This window comes from Equus asinus, chromosome 19, assembly GCF_041296235.1.
Source record: "Equus asinus isolate D_3611 breed Donkey chromosome 19, EquAss-T2T_v2, whole genome shotgun sequence".
Taxonomy (NCBI): Eukaryota; Metazoa; Chordata; class Mammalia; order Perissodactyla; family Equidae; genus Equus; species Equus asinus.
In genome coordinates, this window is record NC_091808.1 from 20,065,955 (window position 1) to 20,082,794 (window position 16,840).

The 16,840-nt window shown below is 35.9% G+C and overlaps 1 protein-coding gene across 10 annotated transcripts in view; it reads left to right on the forward strand.

Moving 5' to 3' along the window:
* The window catches only part of USP37 (ubiquitin specific peptidase 37), a 130,136-nt gene that overhangs the window by 69,445 nt on the left and 43,851 nt on the right, over window positions 1–16,840 (forward strand). For all 10 annotated transcript variants that reach the window (XM_070489715.1, XM_070489716.1, XM_070489717.1 and 7 more), the window contains 3 exons: window positions 14,323–14,454; window positions 14,611–14,734; window positions 15,241–15,431. In XM_070489715.1, the coding sequence (XP_070345816.1) occupies window positions 14,323–14,454; window positions 14,611–14,734; window positions 15,241–15,431 (447 nt within the window). The remainder of the gene's footprint in view (window positions 1–14,322; window positions 14,455–14,610; window positions 14,735–15,240; window positions 15,432–16,840) is intronic.

Genomic DNA, 16,840 nt, shown 5'->3' on the forward strand with positions numbered 1-16,840 from the left:
CAAGACATATCTTAGTACAACTATTAGACTTTAAAGATAAGGAAAAATCCTCAATGCCTTGGGTCAAAAAGATTAAATAATTTACAAGAGCAAGAGAAATAGACTGATACCAGACACCTCAAACTCATCATTCAAAGCAAGACAACAAAATAACATTATATTCAAGAAACTTGATCAAAGAAAAATGAACAAAGATTTTATGCCAATCCAAGCTGTCAAGTATGCAAAACTTCAAAATAAGTTTTAAATTGAAAGAACTCAGAATACTGTACACAGTTGCTCTTTTTGAGGACTCTACAGAGTGCGAGCTTCATCCAACCAAGAGGTGAGGAGGGAGACATTGACAAAAGATAGAGGGTGAACATTTCATATAATTCAGTTGTAGAGCTAAGACTAAAACAAAGGTGGGACACCTATAGAAGGATGGTATACAAGTAATTTGTCTTCTGACAGAGGAATTGCAACTAAAAGAAAATGGAAGGAGAGAGAAAGAAGAAAGTAGAAAAAGATAATTGAGTGTCATGAGTAATAGGTGTGAGTCAAAGAATGCTATTTAAGAAGGACAGACTAGATAGTAATAAAAAAGCTTTAGAATCAAGTGTTAAGGGCACTATAAAAAAGTATAAATACAGATAGAACCACTGAAACACAAAATACAAGGCCTCTTGAAACCAAAAGAAATATTTCTAAAACACACCAGATAGATAAGTAAAATTAGAACATGACAGAATTGAGTCTAAATATGTCATTCACATAAAGAAATGTGAATGTGCTAACATAGCTAATAAAATAAAAATATTTTCAAATTAGCTCAAAAAGCAAAACGCAGCTCTGTACTGCATACTAGAGATACACCTAGAACAGTGATTTTAAAAGTTTTAAAATAAAGGAAAGGAGAGAGATTTAGCAATCTAGTGGAAACAATAAGAAAGCAGGGGTTGCAGTCCTGACACCCGGTAAAGTAGCATATGTAAGGACATAAAAGATCTAAGCAACATAATCAGGTAGATCTGCAGATATGTATTAAGTGCTATACTCTGATAATAGAGGAAATACCTTCTTTTCAAGTACATATGGAATGTTCACAAAAATTAATCATATATTAGGGCACAAAGGAAAAATCTGTAGACCCCATAAAGTAGAAATAAATAGTACAGTCAACATCTTTTGATCACAGTAAAATAAAACTAGAAATTAAACATAAAACTAAATATCAGACTTGGGATAAATTTAACGAAGGAAGTGAAAGATCTATACAACGAAAACTACAAGACCTTCTTGAAAGAAATCGATGACGACATAAAGAGATGGAAAGACATTCCATGCACATGGATTGGAAGAATAAACATAGTTAAAATGTCCATACTACCTAAAGCAATCTACAGATTCAACGCTATCCCAATCAGAATTCCAATGTCATTCTTTACAGAAATCAAACAAAGAATCCAAAAATTCATATGGGGCAACAAAAGACCCCGAATTGCTAAAGCAATCCTGAGAAAGAAGAACAAAGCTGGAGGCATCACAATCCCTGACTTCAAAACATACTACAAAGCCCCAGTAATTAAAACAGCATGGTACTGTTACAAAAACAGATGCACAGATCAATGGAACAGAATTGAAAGCCCAGAAATAAAACCACACATCTATGAACAGCTAATCTTTGACAAAGTTGCTGAGGGCATACGATGGAGGAAAGAAAGTCTCTTCAACTAATGGTGCTGGGTAAACTGGACAGCCACATGTAAAAGAATGAAAATCAACCATTCTTTTTCACCATTTACTAAAATAAACTCAAAATGGATCAAAGACCTAAAGATTAGGCCTGAAACAATAAGTCTTCTAGAAGAGAATATCGGCAGCACACTCTTTGACATCAGCTTCAAAAGAATCTTTTCGGACACCATAACCCCTCACATGAGGGAAACAATAAAAAGAATAAGCAAATGGGACTTCATCAGGCTAAAGAGCTTCTTCAAGGCAAGGGAAAACAGGATTGAAACAAAAAAACAACCCACTAACTGGGAAAAAATATTTGCAAGTTATTTATCCGACAAAGGGTTAATCTCCATAATGTACAAAGAACTCACACAACTCAACAATAAAAAATCAAATAACCCAATTACAAAATGGGCAGGGGACATGAACAGACATTTCTCCAAAGAAGATATACGGATAGCCAATAGACACATGAAAAAGTGCTCATCATCACTAATCATCAGGGAAATGCAAATCAAAACTACACTAAGATATCACCTTACACCTGTTAGAATGGCAAAAATATCCAAAACCAAGAGTGACAAATGTTGGAGAGGCTGTGGAGAAAAGGGAACCCTCATACTCTGTTGATGGGAATGCAAACTGGTGCAGCCACTATGGAAAACAGTATGGAGATTCCTCAAAAAGTTAAGAATAGAAATACCTTATGACCCAGCCATCCTACTACTGGGTATATATCCTAAGAACCTGAAATCAGCAATTTCAGAAGCTCCATGCACCCCTATCTTCATTGCAGCATTATTCACAATAGCCAAATCATGGAACCAACCTAAGTGCCCAGCAACTGATGATTGGATAAAGAAGTTGTGGTGTATATATACAATGGAATACTACTCAGCCATAAAAAAGGACAAAGTTGTCCCATTCACAACAACATGGATAGACCTTGAGAGTATTATGTTGAGTGAAATAAGCCAGACAGAGAAAGACGAACTCTGTATGACTCCACTCATAGGTGGTAGTTAACATATGGACAAAGATAACTGATCCGTGGTTGCCAGGGGAAAGGGGGGTGGGGGGAGGGCACTAGGGGTGAAGTGGTGCACCTACAACATGACTAATAATAATGTACAACTGTAATTTCACAAGGATGTTAACTTTTATAACCTTAATAAAAAAAACCAAAAAACTAAATATCAGAAAGGTACCTTCCAACTAGAAATTCTAAAAACCCTATTAAATAACCCTGAGTCAAACTCAAATTACAGATATTCTGAAGATGAATGGTAATGAAAACACTACATGTCAGTATTTAAGGGATACATGTAAAGCAGTGATCAGAGGAAAATTCATAATTCTAAGCACCTATATCAGTAGAAATGAAAGAATAAAAATAAATGAATTCCAAACTCAAAACCAAAAAAAGAAAAATAGAACAAAGTAAACCAAAAAAAAGCAAAAGCAAGAAAATAATAAAGAGAAGTTATAGTTGCATGAGGTAGAGAACTGAAAAACAGATCATATTAACAAATCAAAGTATGAGTATTTGAAAAAATTAACAAAATAGATAAATCACTACCCTTTTAGTCAAGATAAAAAGGAAAGAAACACGAATATACAGAATAAGATAACCAGGGAGAAATAATTATCAATATAGAGGAAATTTTTTAAGTTATTTGAGAATATTGTATGCGTCTCTAATCAAAAAGAATTAGAAAACTTAGATGAAATGGACATAATTATTTTGGAAAGTATACTTCACTGAAATTGGTCCCAGTAGAGGTAAAAAAAAAAAAATTAGACCAGTTTCCATAGAAGAAAAAAAGATATCTGTCAAGGAGCTCCCACACAGAAAATGCACTGGGTCCAAGTGATTTTGCAGGGGAATTCTATTAAATCTTTAGAGACCAGAGAATCCCAATGCCATGCAAATTGTTTTAGAGCATAGAAAATGAAGGAAAACTTCTAATACTTTCTTTTTAATTGAAAAAATGTTTTTTCACTGAGGTATAATTGACACATAACATTATATTAGTCAACATAATGATTCAATATTTATATATATTGCAAAATGATCGCCACAATAAGTCTACTTAACATCTGTCACCATACATAGTTACAAGGCTTTTTTCTCTTGTGATGAGAACTTTTAAGATTCACTCTGTTAACAACTTTCAAATATGCAATACAGTATTATTAACTGTAGTTACCATGCTGTAAGTTACATCACTATGACTGACCTGTTTCATAACTGGAAATTTGTACCATTTGACCCCCTTCACCCATTTTGCTCAACCTCCAGCCCGTGCCTCTGGCAACCACTAGTTTGTTCTCTGTATCTGTGAGTCTGTGGTTTTTTGTGGGTTGTTTTGGTTTGTTTTTCTGGGGTATGTTTTAGATTCTACATATAAGTGAGATGATATGGTATTTGTCTTACTCTGTCTGGCTTATTTCACTTAGCGTAATGCCCTCAAGGTCTATCCTTGTTATAAATGGCAAGATTTCCTTCTTCATGCCTGAGTAATATTCCATTGTGTGTGTGTGTGCATGCATGTGTGTGTCTATATGTCACATTTTCTTTATCCACTCATCCATTGTTGTACACTTAGGTTGTTTCCAGATCTTGGCTGTTAAAAATAATGCCGCAGATAACATGGGGGTGCATATATCTTTTTGAACTTACTGTTTTCATTTTCTTCAGATAAATACCTAGAAGTGGAATTGCTGGATCATATTTGTATTTTTATTTTTTTCTCATTTTATAGTCTTTTATGAATAGCAACCATACTGTAAATGTAGATTGGCATCATTTTTTGGCTGCATAATATTTCATGGCATGAGTGTATCTAACTGTTCACTTATTTTCTTATTTATTTTATTGAGGTCATAATAGTTTATAACATAGTAAAATTTCAGTTGTACATTATTTTTTGTCAGTCACCATAAATATGTGCCCCTTCACCCCTTGTGCCCATTCCCCAACCCACTTCCCCTCTGGTAACCACTAAACCATTCTCTGTCCATGTGTTTGTTTATCTTCCACATAGTGAAATCATATGGTGTTTTCTTTCTCTGTCTGGCTTATTTCGCTTAGCGTAATACCCTCAAGGTCCATCCATGTTTTGTGAATGGGATGATTTTGTCCTTTTTTATGGCTGTGTAGTATTCCATTATTTATATATATGTATATACGACATCTTTATCCAGTTGTCAGTCGATGGGCACTTGGGTTGCTTCCACATCTTGGCTATGGTGAATAATGCTGCAATGAACATGGGGTGTATAAGTCTCTTTGAACTGTTGATTTCATGTTCTTTGGATAAATACCCAGTAGTGGTATAGCTACCACCTGCTTTCTTTTGTTTGCCGTTAGTTTGGAATATCATCTTCCATCCTTTCACCCTGAGCCTGTGTTTGTCTTTAGAGCTGAGATGTGTTTCCTGGAGGCAGCAAATTGTTGGGTCTTGGTTTTGAATCCATCCCAAAACTTGGTGTCTTTTGACTGGAGAATTCAATCCATTTACATTTAGAGTGATTACTGATATATGAGGGCTTAATGCTGCCATTTTATCACTCGTTTTCCAGTTCTTCTGCATTTCCATTGTTTCTTGTCCCACATATTTCAGACTACCAATTCAGTTTGGTAGTTCTCTGTGATAGTTTCCTTAGTTTTCTCTTTATTTATCATTTTTGTCACTGTTCTGATTATTTAGTGGTTACCATGAGGTTTGTATAAAAAATCTCATAGATGAGATAGTCCATTTTCTGATAACCTCTTATTTCCGTAGACTAAGCCGATTCCATCCCTTTCCTCTTCCCTTTCTAAGTTATTGTCACAACTTTTTCCATCTTATATTGTGAGTTTGTGGTTAAAATGGTGAGATTATATTTATTTTTTATGTTTTCCTTCCCTTTATCTTTAATGTTATAATTAAATGTGTGCTATCGTTTTCTGATAGAGAGGTGCAATTTTCTGATTTTGTCTACCTATTTATCTGCTTGCTCAAGGCTTTGTAAACCCCTTCTTTTTTTTTTCAGATAGGAGGGCCTTGAATATATCTTGTAGGGAGTGTCTTGTGTGATGAACTCCCTTAGCTTTTGTTTATCTGGGAAAGTGTTTATTTCTCCATCGTATCTGAAGGATATGTTTTCTGGATAGAGTATTCTTCTCTGAAAGTTTTTGTCTTTCAGAATTTTGAATATATTGTTCTGCTCTCTCCTAACCTGTGAGGTTTCTGCTGAGAAATCTGCTAAAAGCCTGATAGAGGTTGCTTTGTAAGTTATTTTCTTCTGCCTTATTGCCCTTAATATTTTTTCTTTGTCATTGACTTTTACCAGCTTTACTACTATGTGCCTTGGAGGTCTTTTTACATTGATATAATTAGGAGTTCTCTTGGCTTATTTCACTTGTATTTCCAGCTCCTTTCCCAGGTTTGGGAAGTTCTCTTCTATTATTTCTTTGAACAAGCTTTTTGCTCCATTCTCCTTCTCTTCTCCCTATGAAATACCTATAATCCTTATGTTGTATTTCATAATTGACTCAGAGAATTTCTTCATTTCTTTTTAGTCTTAGTTCTCCCTCCTGCATCTGAAAGATTTCTATATTTATGCCCTCCAGGCTGCTAATTCTCTTCTCCATAATATTGGCTGTTATTCAGGGAGTCCAGATTTTTCTCTGTCTCATCATTGTCTTTTTCATCTCCAACAGTTCTCATTGGTTTTTCTTTACAGTTTCAGTCTCTTGTGAAGAATTTCCTCTGTTCATTAAGTTTGTTCCTGATTTCATTGAACTGTCTACCTGTATTTTCTTGTAACTCATTGAGTTTTTTTATGATAGCTGTTTTGAGTTCTCTGTCATTTAGATTATAAATTTCTTTTCTTTCAGGATTGATTTCTGGGTACTTGTCATTTTCCTTCTCCTCTGGAATACTGGTATATTTCTTCATAGTGTTTGATGGCATGGGTTTATGCCACCACATAGTGATAATATGTGGTTTCAGCTGCCACTGGGTGGGGGTCAAGAGCTGTGTATTCTGAGCCTGCCACAATCTGCAGCTCACTTGCTCACAGCTGCTGCTTTTCTAAGGTATATTCTAATGCACTCTGGCCAACCAGCTGAGGTGGAGCACCAGGCAGGGGAAGGGGCTCTTTCTTTAGCCTGTGCGATGCCAGGGGCATTTTCACTCTACCGTCACTATCTACTCTCCTGGGTTGCTGACTTGATGAAGACACCCCCTGCAATAACATAGCCACCTCTGCATGGGGCTTTCCCACAGTCTGTGGGGAAACCTGGAGAGCAAAGGTGTCCCTGTGGGGCGCTGTCCCTCCTCCCTCCCCTCTCAGAGCTGCACATGGTTCCGCAACCTGGGTCACTGCCCTTGGGGGAGGGAGGGGAGATCCCCTTACCTCCTTCCACTTCCTCTGAGGGGTCCAGCACCTCCACCTTCAGACATATGGCTGCGTGGGTCTCTCAGACGACTTTCGTGTTGTGTGAATGTCCTCTGTTGGTATATGAATGTCCTTTTACTCTTATCTTAGGGGGGAAAGTCTAAGGAAAGAGCTTTCTTCACCATAATGCTGATGTCAATCCTTCTATTTTTAATTTTTTGAGGAACCTTGTTTATTTTTGTTTTCCTTAGTGACTGCACCAATTTTATAGTCTCACCAGCAGTGCTCAAGAGTTCTCTTTTCTTTATATCCTTGCCAACACTTGCTTTTTCTTATCTTTTTGATAATAGCCATTCTAACAGATGTGAGGTGATACCTCGTTGTGGTTTTGATTTGCATTTCCCTGATGATTAGTGATTTTTTTCATGTACCTGTTGGCCATCTGTATGTCTTCTTTGGAAAAATATCTATTCAGATCCTCTGCCCATTTTTTAATCAGATTGTTTTGGGTTTTTTGCTCTTGAGTTGTATATGAGTTCTTTATGTATTTTGAATTTAACCTCTTGTCAGATATATGTTATTATCTTTTCCCATTCAGTAGGTTGCCTTTTCATTTTGATGATGGTTTCCTTGGCTGTGCAGAAGCTCTTTAGAGTAGTCCCACTTGTTTATTTTTGCTTTCTAGTACTTAGTTTTAATGAAGCAAGTATAAATCCATTCAAGTAGCACCAAAAAAAGTTACAAGCCAGTATCATTTATGAATATTGATACAAGAAATCCTAAGTCAAATATTAGTGGACACATCAGTACTGCATTAAGAAGATACACTGTGACCACATGCATGTATACCAGGATTGCAAGGATAGTTCAATATTAGGAAATCTATGAATATAATTCATTGTATTAATAAATCTAAGAAGAAAAATTGTATAAATTTCTTCATTGATAGTGAAAAACCATTTGACAAAACTGAATGCCCTTTTCTGAAAAAAATGCTTGAGAATGTAAGACTCAGTGGATACTTCCTTTTCTTTTTCTTTTTTTTTCTTTTTTTGCTATGGAAGATTGGCCCAGAACTAACATCTGTGGCCAGTCTTCCTCTTTTTGCTTGAGGAACATTCACCCTAGCTAACGTCTGTGTTAGTTTTCCTCTATTTTGTATGTGGGATCCAGCCACAGCATGGCTTGATGAGCAGTGAATAGGTCTGTGCCCACGAACCCTGGACCACCAAAGTGAAACATGCAAAATTAACCACTGCACCACTGGGCCAGCCCCAGATATTTCCTTAACTTGGTTAAGTATATTACCTCAGGGCTGGCCTGGTGGTGTAGTGGTTAGGTTCATGTTCTCTGCTTCGGCAGCCCAGGGTTGTGGGTTTGGATCCTGGGCACGGACCTATGCACTGCTCATCAAGCCATGCTGTGACGGCATCCCACATATAAAGTAGAGGAAGATTGCCATGGATGTTAGCTCAGGGACAGTCTTCCTCTCAAAAATATGTACATACCTCAATCCTAAAACCAGCATTCTGCTTAAGGTCATGGAAAAGTCAAGGATGCCTGCTATCTTTACTTCTATTTAACCTTGTATTGGAGGTATTAATCAGTGCACTTTGACAAGAAAAAGAAAGTAGAGGCATAAAAATTGGAAATGAAGAACCTGGAAACCCTAGTGAATCAATGATGAAACTAACTCAAACAATTAAAGCATTTAGCCAGATAGCAAGGTTGAAAATTAACAATCAGAACAACTTTGTGTGTTAATACAAATAACCAGTTGGAAGGTATAATTGGGGGGAAAAACCCATTTACAGTAGCAATAAAAAAGATAAAATACATAGCAATAAACTTAACAAGATTTGTTTAAAACTGAATGAAGAAAACTATAAAACACTCCAGAAAGATACAAAGTAAACTTAGATACGTGGAAAACATACATTGTTCTTGGTTAGGACGTCTTAGCCTGATCAAGATAACAGTTCTTCCTTAAATAATTTGTAAGTTTAATGTGATCTCAATAAAATACCAGCAAGCATTTCATGAAGGTAGACTAATTGATATGTTCATGTGGAAAAATATACACAGAAGAATAGCTAGGAAAATACTAGAAAGATAGCTATGAGGAGAGAATAGCCCTATCATATATTTTAAGATGTTATAAAGTCAGTATAATTAAAATAACTTGGTGCTGATGCTTGAATAGATAGATCAGTGGAGTAGAGTAGAAAGTCCAGATTGCAGGGACAAAGAAGGATTTTTTTTTCCCAAGGAAGACTAGCCCCAAGCTCTGCCCATCTTCCTCTGTTTTTTTATATGTGGGCCACCTGCCACAGCATAGCTTGATAAGCAGTGCGTAGGTCCCAGCCCAGGGCTTGAATTGGCGAATCCTAGGCTGCCAAAGCGGAGTGTGCAAAGTTAACTGCTGCACCTCCGGGCAGGCCCCAAAGAAGGATTTTTTAATAAGTAGGTTTGGGAGGACTGTATAGCCATTTTGAAAAAGCCGTAATTAGATTCACCTGTTCACAAGAATAAATTCCAAATTAATCGTAATTAGTCGTAACTGTAAAAAATGAAACTTTGCAAATAGTAGAAAAAATTGGGAGTGAATTTCTCTATAACCTTTATGTGAGGACAGGCTGTGTAACTCTGACTCAAAATCAAGGTTCTGTAAAAGAATAGGTTGATAAATTTCCCTTCATAAAAATTAGATTTTTCATGGCCAGAAACATAAAGACAAACTGGGAGCAAATATTGGCAATATACATCATAAATAAAGTGCTGATAATCTCTAATATACAAAAAACTTTAAGAATTGAAGCAGGGAGATGACATGAGTAAAATAGCAGAGCTCCAAAGGCCCATCCCTTCATAGAAATGTTGAAAAGTCAAGCAAAACTCTCAGAGTGGACTTTGTCAGAAACTCTGGGAAACAAAAGTTTACAGCAATCAAGCAAACACAGAATCAGGAAAAAGGCAATTTAAAAATGATAGGAAATTAGGACATTGAAAAACTTAAGTGTATACTGGAGAATTTTGAAAAACATGTGCATGCCCAGGCTCATGCATGCCACGGCTGAGACCTCCAGCTTTCTCTTCTAGTGGATCAGTAGGCTCAGTGGAGGCAGGAAGGGAAGACTAAGGCAGAGTTATAAATGGTCTAGGTAAGCACTCAAGGAGTACCCCGGCATGGAGCCAATCTGTGAAGACTGGGGGAAGTTTTTCTTGTCCTTGTACTGCTACTACTACTTTCCTCCTCCTTCTTTCTTCTTCCTTTTCTCTCCTGGTGTTCTAGGAAATCTGTCAAAACATAAGCTAAACTAGAGAAAAAGGAACAGCAGCTTCAGAGACCACACATGACAAAGAATAAAGACTTTACAAAAAGAGTTTAGGAAACAAACAAAACAAACAGCTACAGCAAGCAACTAAAACAAATCTTGAGGAGGGAGAAGAGTCTGATTTCCATAGTTACCATATTATAATATTAAAAATGTCCAGCTTTTGATGTAAAACTTAACATGCAGAGAAACAAAGTCTGGCCCATTGGTAGAAGAAATTCACAGAAACTGCTCCTAAGGAAGCATAGACACTGGACTTAATAGACAAAATTTTTAAATTAGCTGGAGGGAGAAATACAGTTGTAAAATAATAGTTGGAGATGTCAGTACTCCACTTTCAATAATGGATGGAACATATGGACAGAAAAATCAATAAGGAAATACAGGACTTGACCAACACTAGAAACCTCCTAGACCTAACTGATCTATAGAATGTTCCACCCAAAAAGAGCAGAATACACATTCTTCTCAAATGCACATGAAATGTTCTCCAGTAGGGACCATATAGTAGGCCACAAAATGTATCTCAATAAATTTTAAAAGATTGAAATCATATAAAGTATCTTCTGCAACCACAATAGAATGAAGCTAGAAATCAGTAACATGGAAAACTCAAAATATGTGGAAATTAAAGAACAGTCTTAAGCAACCAGTGAGTCAAAGAAGAAATCACAAGGGAAATTAAAAAATACTTAGAGACAAATGAAGGCTCAAACAGCATGTCAAAACTAATAGGATGCAACAAAAGCAGTTCTCACAGGGAAATTTATAGCATGAACACCTACCTTCAAAAAGAAGTGTTGATGAAAATGTGGAGAAATTAGAACCCTTGGACATTGCTGGGGGGCATGTAAAATGATACAGCTGCTATGGAAAAACAGTATGGCGGTTCCTCAAAGAATTGAGAGTAGAATTACCATATAATCCAGCTAGTCTGCTGCTGGGTATATATCCAGAAGAATTGAGAGCAGTGACTTGCACAGGTATTTGTACACCCATGTTTATAGGAGCATTATTCACAATAGTCAGAAGGTGGGAGCAGCCCAAGTGCCCATCAGTGGATGAGTGGATAAACAAAATGTGTTATATATGCATACAATAGGATACTATTCAGCCTTAAATAGGAAGGAAATTCTGACCATGCTACAATGTGGATGAATCTTGAAGACATCATGCTAAGTGAAATCAACCAGTTACCAAAGGACAAATACTGTTTGATTCCACTTGTATGAGTTACCTAGAATAGTCAGATTCATAGAGTCAGACTGCTGGTTGCCTGGGACAGAGGAATGGGGAATTATTGTTCAATGGGTACAGAGTGTCAGTTTGGGAAGATGGAAAAATTCTGAAGATGGATAGTGGTGACAGTTGCACAAAAATGTGAATGTACTTAATGCCTTTTAGCTGTACACTTAAAAATGGTTATTTGGTAAATTTTATGTTACATGTATTTCACCATGATTTTAAAAAAAGTCCTCAAATTAATAACCTAACTTTTCACTTCAAGTAGCTAGAAAAAGAAGAGCAAACTAAACCCAAAGCTAGCAGAAGGAAGAGAACAATAAAAATGAGAGCAGAGGTAAACAAAATAGAGAATAGAAAAATAAAAGAGAAAATAAACAAAACCGAAAGTTGATTCTTTAAAAAAGATCAACAAAATTAACAAATTTTTAGCTAAACTGACAAAGAAAAAAAAGACTCAAATAGTGAAAATCAGAAACAAGTGAGTAGATTACCAAAATAAAAGGATTACAGGAAAAAATGATGATTACTCCTATTTTATATTATATAAAATATAATATAGATACTTCATTTTTGATATTTTATGTTGCTGTGTCTTCAACTTCACTGATATTTTCTTGTGTTTAATCTATTAATCTCTTTAAAATTTTCCTTTCAAATATTATGTTTTTCATCTCTAAAAGTTTAATTTGAGACTTTTTAATATCTTCTATTTCTTTCTTCATTATGTTTATGTTTTCCTTCACATCCTTGATCATGTGAAGGATGTTTATAATAACTTTTAATATCCTTGTCTGCAGTTTTGAGTTTGTTTTGAGACTTGTGTTTAAGCTTTTTGGGATCAAATCTAGAGTGGCCTTTATTCTCAGGATAATTTAGTTCCTTTCCTAAAGCATGGCCACTCTGGGGTCTCCACTAACGCCCCATGAATTCATCTAGATTTCTCCACTCTGAATGGTGGGAACTCAAACAATTTTAGGTCCTACATGAGCTCTGGCAGTTGTTCGGCTAATAGCTCCCCAGTAATCATTCTTTTCCTTGAAGTTCTTGCCTGGTGTCAGGCAGTTTCACCTTAAGCATGCACAGGTTGGTATTCAATCAAATACTCAAGCAGACTCCTATGCAGATTTCTGGAGCTCTTCCTTTGCGTAACTCCCTCCCGTTGGGTACTTTGTCCCAGAAATCTTAGCAACATCAGCCTCTCAAACTCCAGTTTCTTTCAACTCACCTCAGCAAGATTTCTGGGCTCTGTTTGGGTATTCCTCCCTGGACTGCAGTTCACAAATTGCCTTCAAGCTGAAACCTTGCATGATAGTGGGACTCATGCTGTTTGTTTCCCTTCTCTTAGGGATCACAGTCCTGTGCTGCCTGTTGTCCAGTATTTTGTCCAGTTTTTTTCATTGTTTATGATGGTAGGGTAATTCCAGACGCTGATACTTTCTCATAGTCTGAAATGGAAGTTCTGAGGAGTGTTCAAAATTGACATCACCACTGAGCAACACAGGAATCTCATGTGCCTCTGTATACCCTTGAAAGGACACAGGATCACCATGTGCTCTTCCAGCCTGGGCTGAATCTCATCATGAGGAATTAGCAAACACGACATGAGGAACATTCCATTAAAAACCTGTGGTGGAGGGAGTCTGTTCTTCAGACATGGTCAATGTCATAAAAGAGAAAGCTGAACAATTCCAGATTAAAGAAAACTAAAGAGATATGAAAACCAAATGGATTATATTATCCTGAACTGAATCTTGTATTTAAGGAGGAAAAACACTATAAAGAACATTATTGGGTCAATTGACAAAATTGGATTAAAGAAAATATATTAGATAATAGTATTATCATTAAATTTTATACTGCTGGTAACTCTACTCTGGTTATAAGAGAGTGTTCTTGTTCTTATGAAATACACCCTGAAGTATTTAGAGCTAAAGGGGTATACTCTATGCAGCTTATCTCAAATGGTTCAGGAAAAATAGAGAAAGAGAGGTATTAAATGATAAAGCACATAGTGCAAAAGGTTAGCAATTGGTGAATCGGGGTGAGGAATATTATTCTTGTGCAACTTTTCTGAAAGTTTGAGAATATTTTCAAATAAAAATTTTTTAAAAATTTATACTTTGGAAAAATCTTTGGCAATGCCCATTAAAGCTAAACATATCTATATCTATATCTATATCTATCTATATATATATTCTATGACCCAGCATTTCTACCTCTGGGCATGTACTTAAGAGAAATGAGTAAATTATAGCTCAATGAAAAAATTAAAATTATATATAAGAACAAATAGCTCTTTGGATAAGTCCCCAGTCCTTCTTAGCATTCCTTTGAAATGTGTAATTTTCCTTGAGATTAAACTAAGTTGTTATGTTATAATGCAGTGGTTCTCAAAGTGTGGTCCCCAGACCAGCAGCATCAGGGTCAACTGGGATCCTGTTAGAAATGCACATTTTTTTCTACTTCTCTGTCCAGACCACTGAATCAGAAACTCTGGAGTTGGGGCCCAGCAATATATATTATAAGGAGCCCTCCAGGTGATTCTGGTGCATGCTATAGTGGAGAACCTCTCCTCTGGTGAACATACTGCAGGACCTACTGTTGTCTTCAAAAGTACTCTTTCTTTCATTTACAGCTTCTCCAATTTGGGAAATACCTGCTATATGAATGCTATTTTACAGTCTCTATTTTCACTCCAGTCATTTGCAAATGACTTGCTTAAGCAAGGTATTCCATGGAAGAAAATTCCACTCAATGCGCTTATCAGGTAATTGTTATGGATTTATTGAGTAAACTTCCACTTTATTAATTATAGAATGGCATTTTAGACACTTAAAATTTTATGTGCCATTGTTAGCAATCTTTAAAGTATGCCATGCAGTGTTTTGTAAAACATGCTAAATTGTCCCTTTTGTTTTACCAGACGCTTTGCACACTTGCTTGTTAAAAAAGATATCTGTAATTCAGAGACCAAAAAAGATTTACTCAAGAAGGTTAAAAATGCCATTTCAGCTACAGCAGAACGATTCTCTGGTTATATGCAGAATGTGAGTACTAATTGTTTTTAAACACTTTAGAGATAGGAGAAATTGAAATGATTTTGGTGTGTTACTGATTTTTATTTCAAAATGCGATTTGTGTATGTGTGTTCATCACAGGTTGAAAAACTTGAGCACTTCTGGTAAGGTTCAATATGGCTCTTCTGTGTGTTTTATCATATTTTAGTAATATAGATGGGTGGTTTGCCAGTGTAGGAACTTGGGCTGTTTTAGCTACAAAGGGTATTTTAGAAAAATTAACTTTTTTTTAAAACAAAGTAAGGACTGATTCTTTTATTCATTTATGCTAATGCAACTGATAATTAAGAATATAAAATCTGTCATTTGTTTTTATTCGCAAAGTATATATCCCAGAATCATTGGAGTAAATCTGACCCTTTTCACGTGTTGTTGACTTCCAATTGCTTTAGTTGTATAAATCACAATGTTAATAAGCTATTACTGTGACAAGAAGTGTTTATTTTGATCTGATTAAGGATATTATGCCTTTTTAGGATGCTCATGAATTTTTAAGTCAGTGCTTAGACCAGCTGAAAGAGGATATGGAAAAATTAAATAAAACTTGGAAGGCTGAACCTGTTCCTGGAGAAGAAAATTTGCCAGATGTTTCAGCCACTAGAGTATACACTTGCCCTGTCATTACTAATTTGGAGTTTGAGGTTCAGCACTCCATCATCTGTAAAGCGTAAGTAGTCTTTAAGAAAGTCTTTTCCCTTTTAATTCTTTTTGGCAAGTGATTAAAACTGTTTTGGAAGATTTTAATTCTTATCTCATTTTCCTTCCTATCTCAGGGAGAAACATAAACACAGACATCTTTTTTCAGTGTCTTTATCGTCTATAAAAATGCTTGGTGGGGTGAGAAGCAAGGAGAACTTAAATATTTTGTCATATGCTTTAATGCTGACTAAGCAGTTAATTTTGTTCTACTGGTGTGTGTGTGTGTGTGTTTAATCATTGTGTGGAATATTGAGTTCTTTGGGAATACTCATTGTTCTTTTCTTTTTCCCTGAAAAGTCTCCCTCCTGTTATTTTGTTGAACGAAATTGTTTTTATTAAAAACAGGTTTTTTTCAAAATAGATCAAAATTTGATTTATTTTTAATTTTTACAAAGCTCCTTAACCATGTTTACATTAATTATTCAGACTTATTTTCTACATAAGTAATTTCCCTGCTTATTATTAGGACTTCTGTATCACGCACTTCACATCAAAAGCTTCTATTTTGATTAATCTTGTAGTTATTGATAGTACATCTCTGATTACATTTTTTCAGAGAGAGTGGAATTCTTCAGAGCACCTGTATAAGTGAGAATTATTTCTATGGCTTTCACACATGACAGAATTACTGAGTCACAAACAGCCTTTCCCCTTCAACATATTATAGATACTGTCCCATTATATCCTGTTACTCTGTGACACTTGGGAGAAACTTGATTTTGAGGGTAATCTTTTTCTTCCTGAAAATCTGTGGTATGTTTTATTTTTGAAATTCACAATTTCACTAGTTTACATCTAGGTATTGACACTTTTTGTTAATTTTGCCTTTAACATGATGGGGCTTTTTCACGTGAAGATTTGGGGTTTTCTTCTGCTCAAGAAAGCTATTCTTTAAACTCTGCTTCTCTTCCATTTATTCTGGAATTTTCCTTTTTTTTCCCCCCATCCAGAGTTCAAGTACGTGGTTGTATATTCTAGTTGTAGGTCCTGATAGTTCTTCTGTGTGAACTGCCGCCACAGCATGGCTAAAGACAGACATATGGCATGGTTCCATGCCTGGGAACTGAACCCAGGCTGCTACAGTGGAGCACCCTAAACTTTAACCACTAGGCCATCAGGGCTGACCCTGGAATTTTCTTTAGATAAACTCAATACCATATATTGGCTCTCCATTCTCTGTCTTCCATATTTATCTATTTTTCTTAGGCTGCTCAAAATGATAGTATTCACTGAGGTCTCTTCCAGCTGTAACATTCTAGTATTTTTGACTAGAATTTTGAACATTCGTGTGGATGCTATAAAGACAGTAGTTTTGCATCATTAGTGTGACATTTCTTACCTTCATGATTTCTTCAGTCTTTTTTTTTCCTCCAGTGG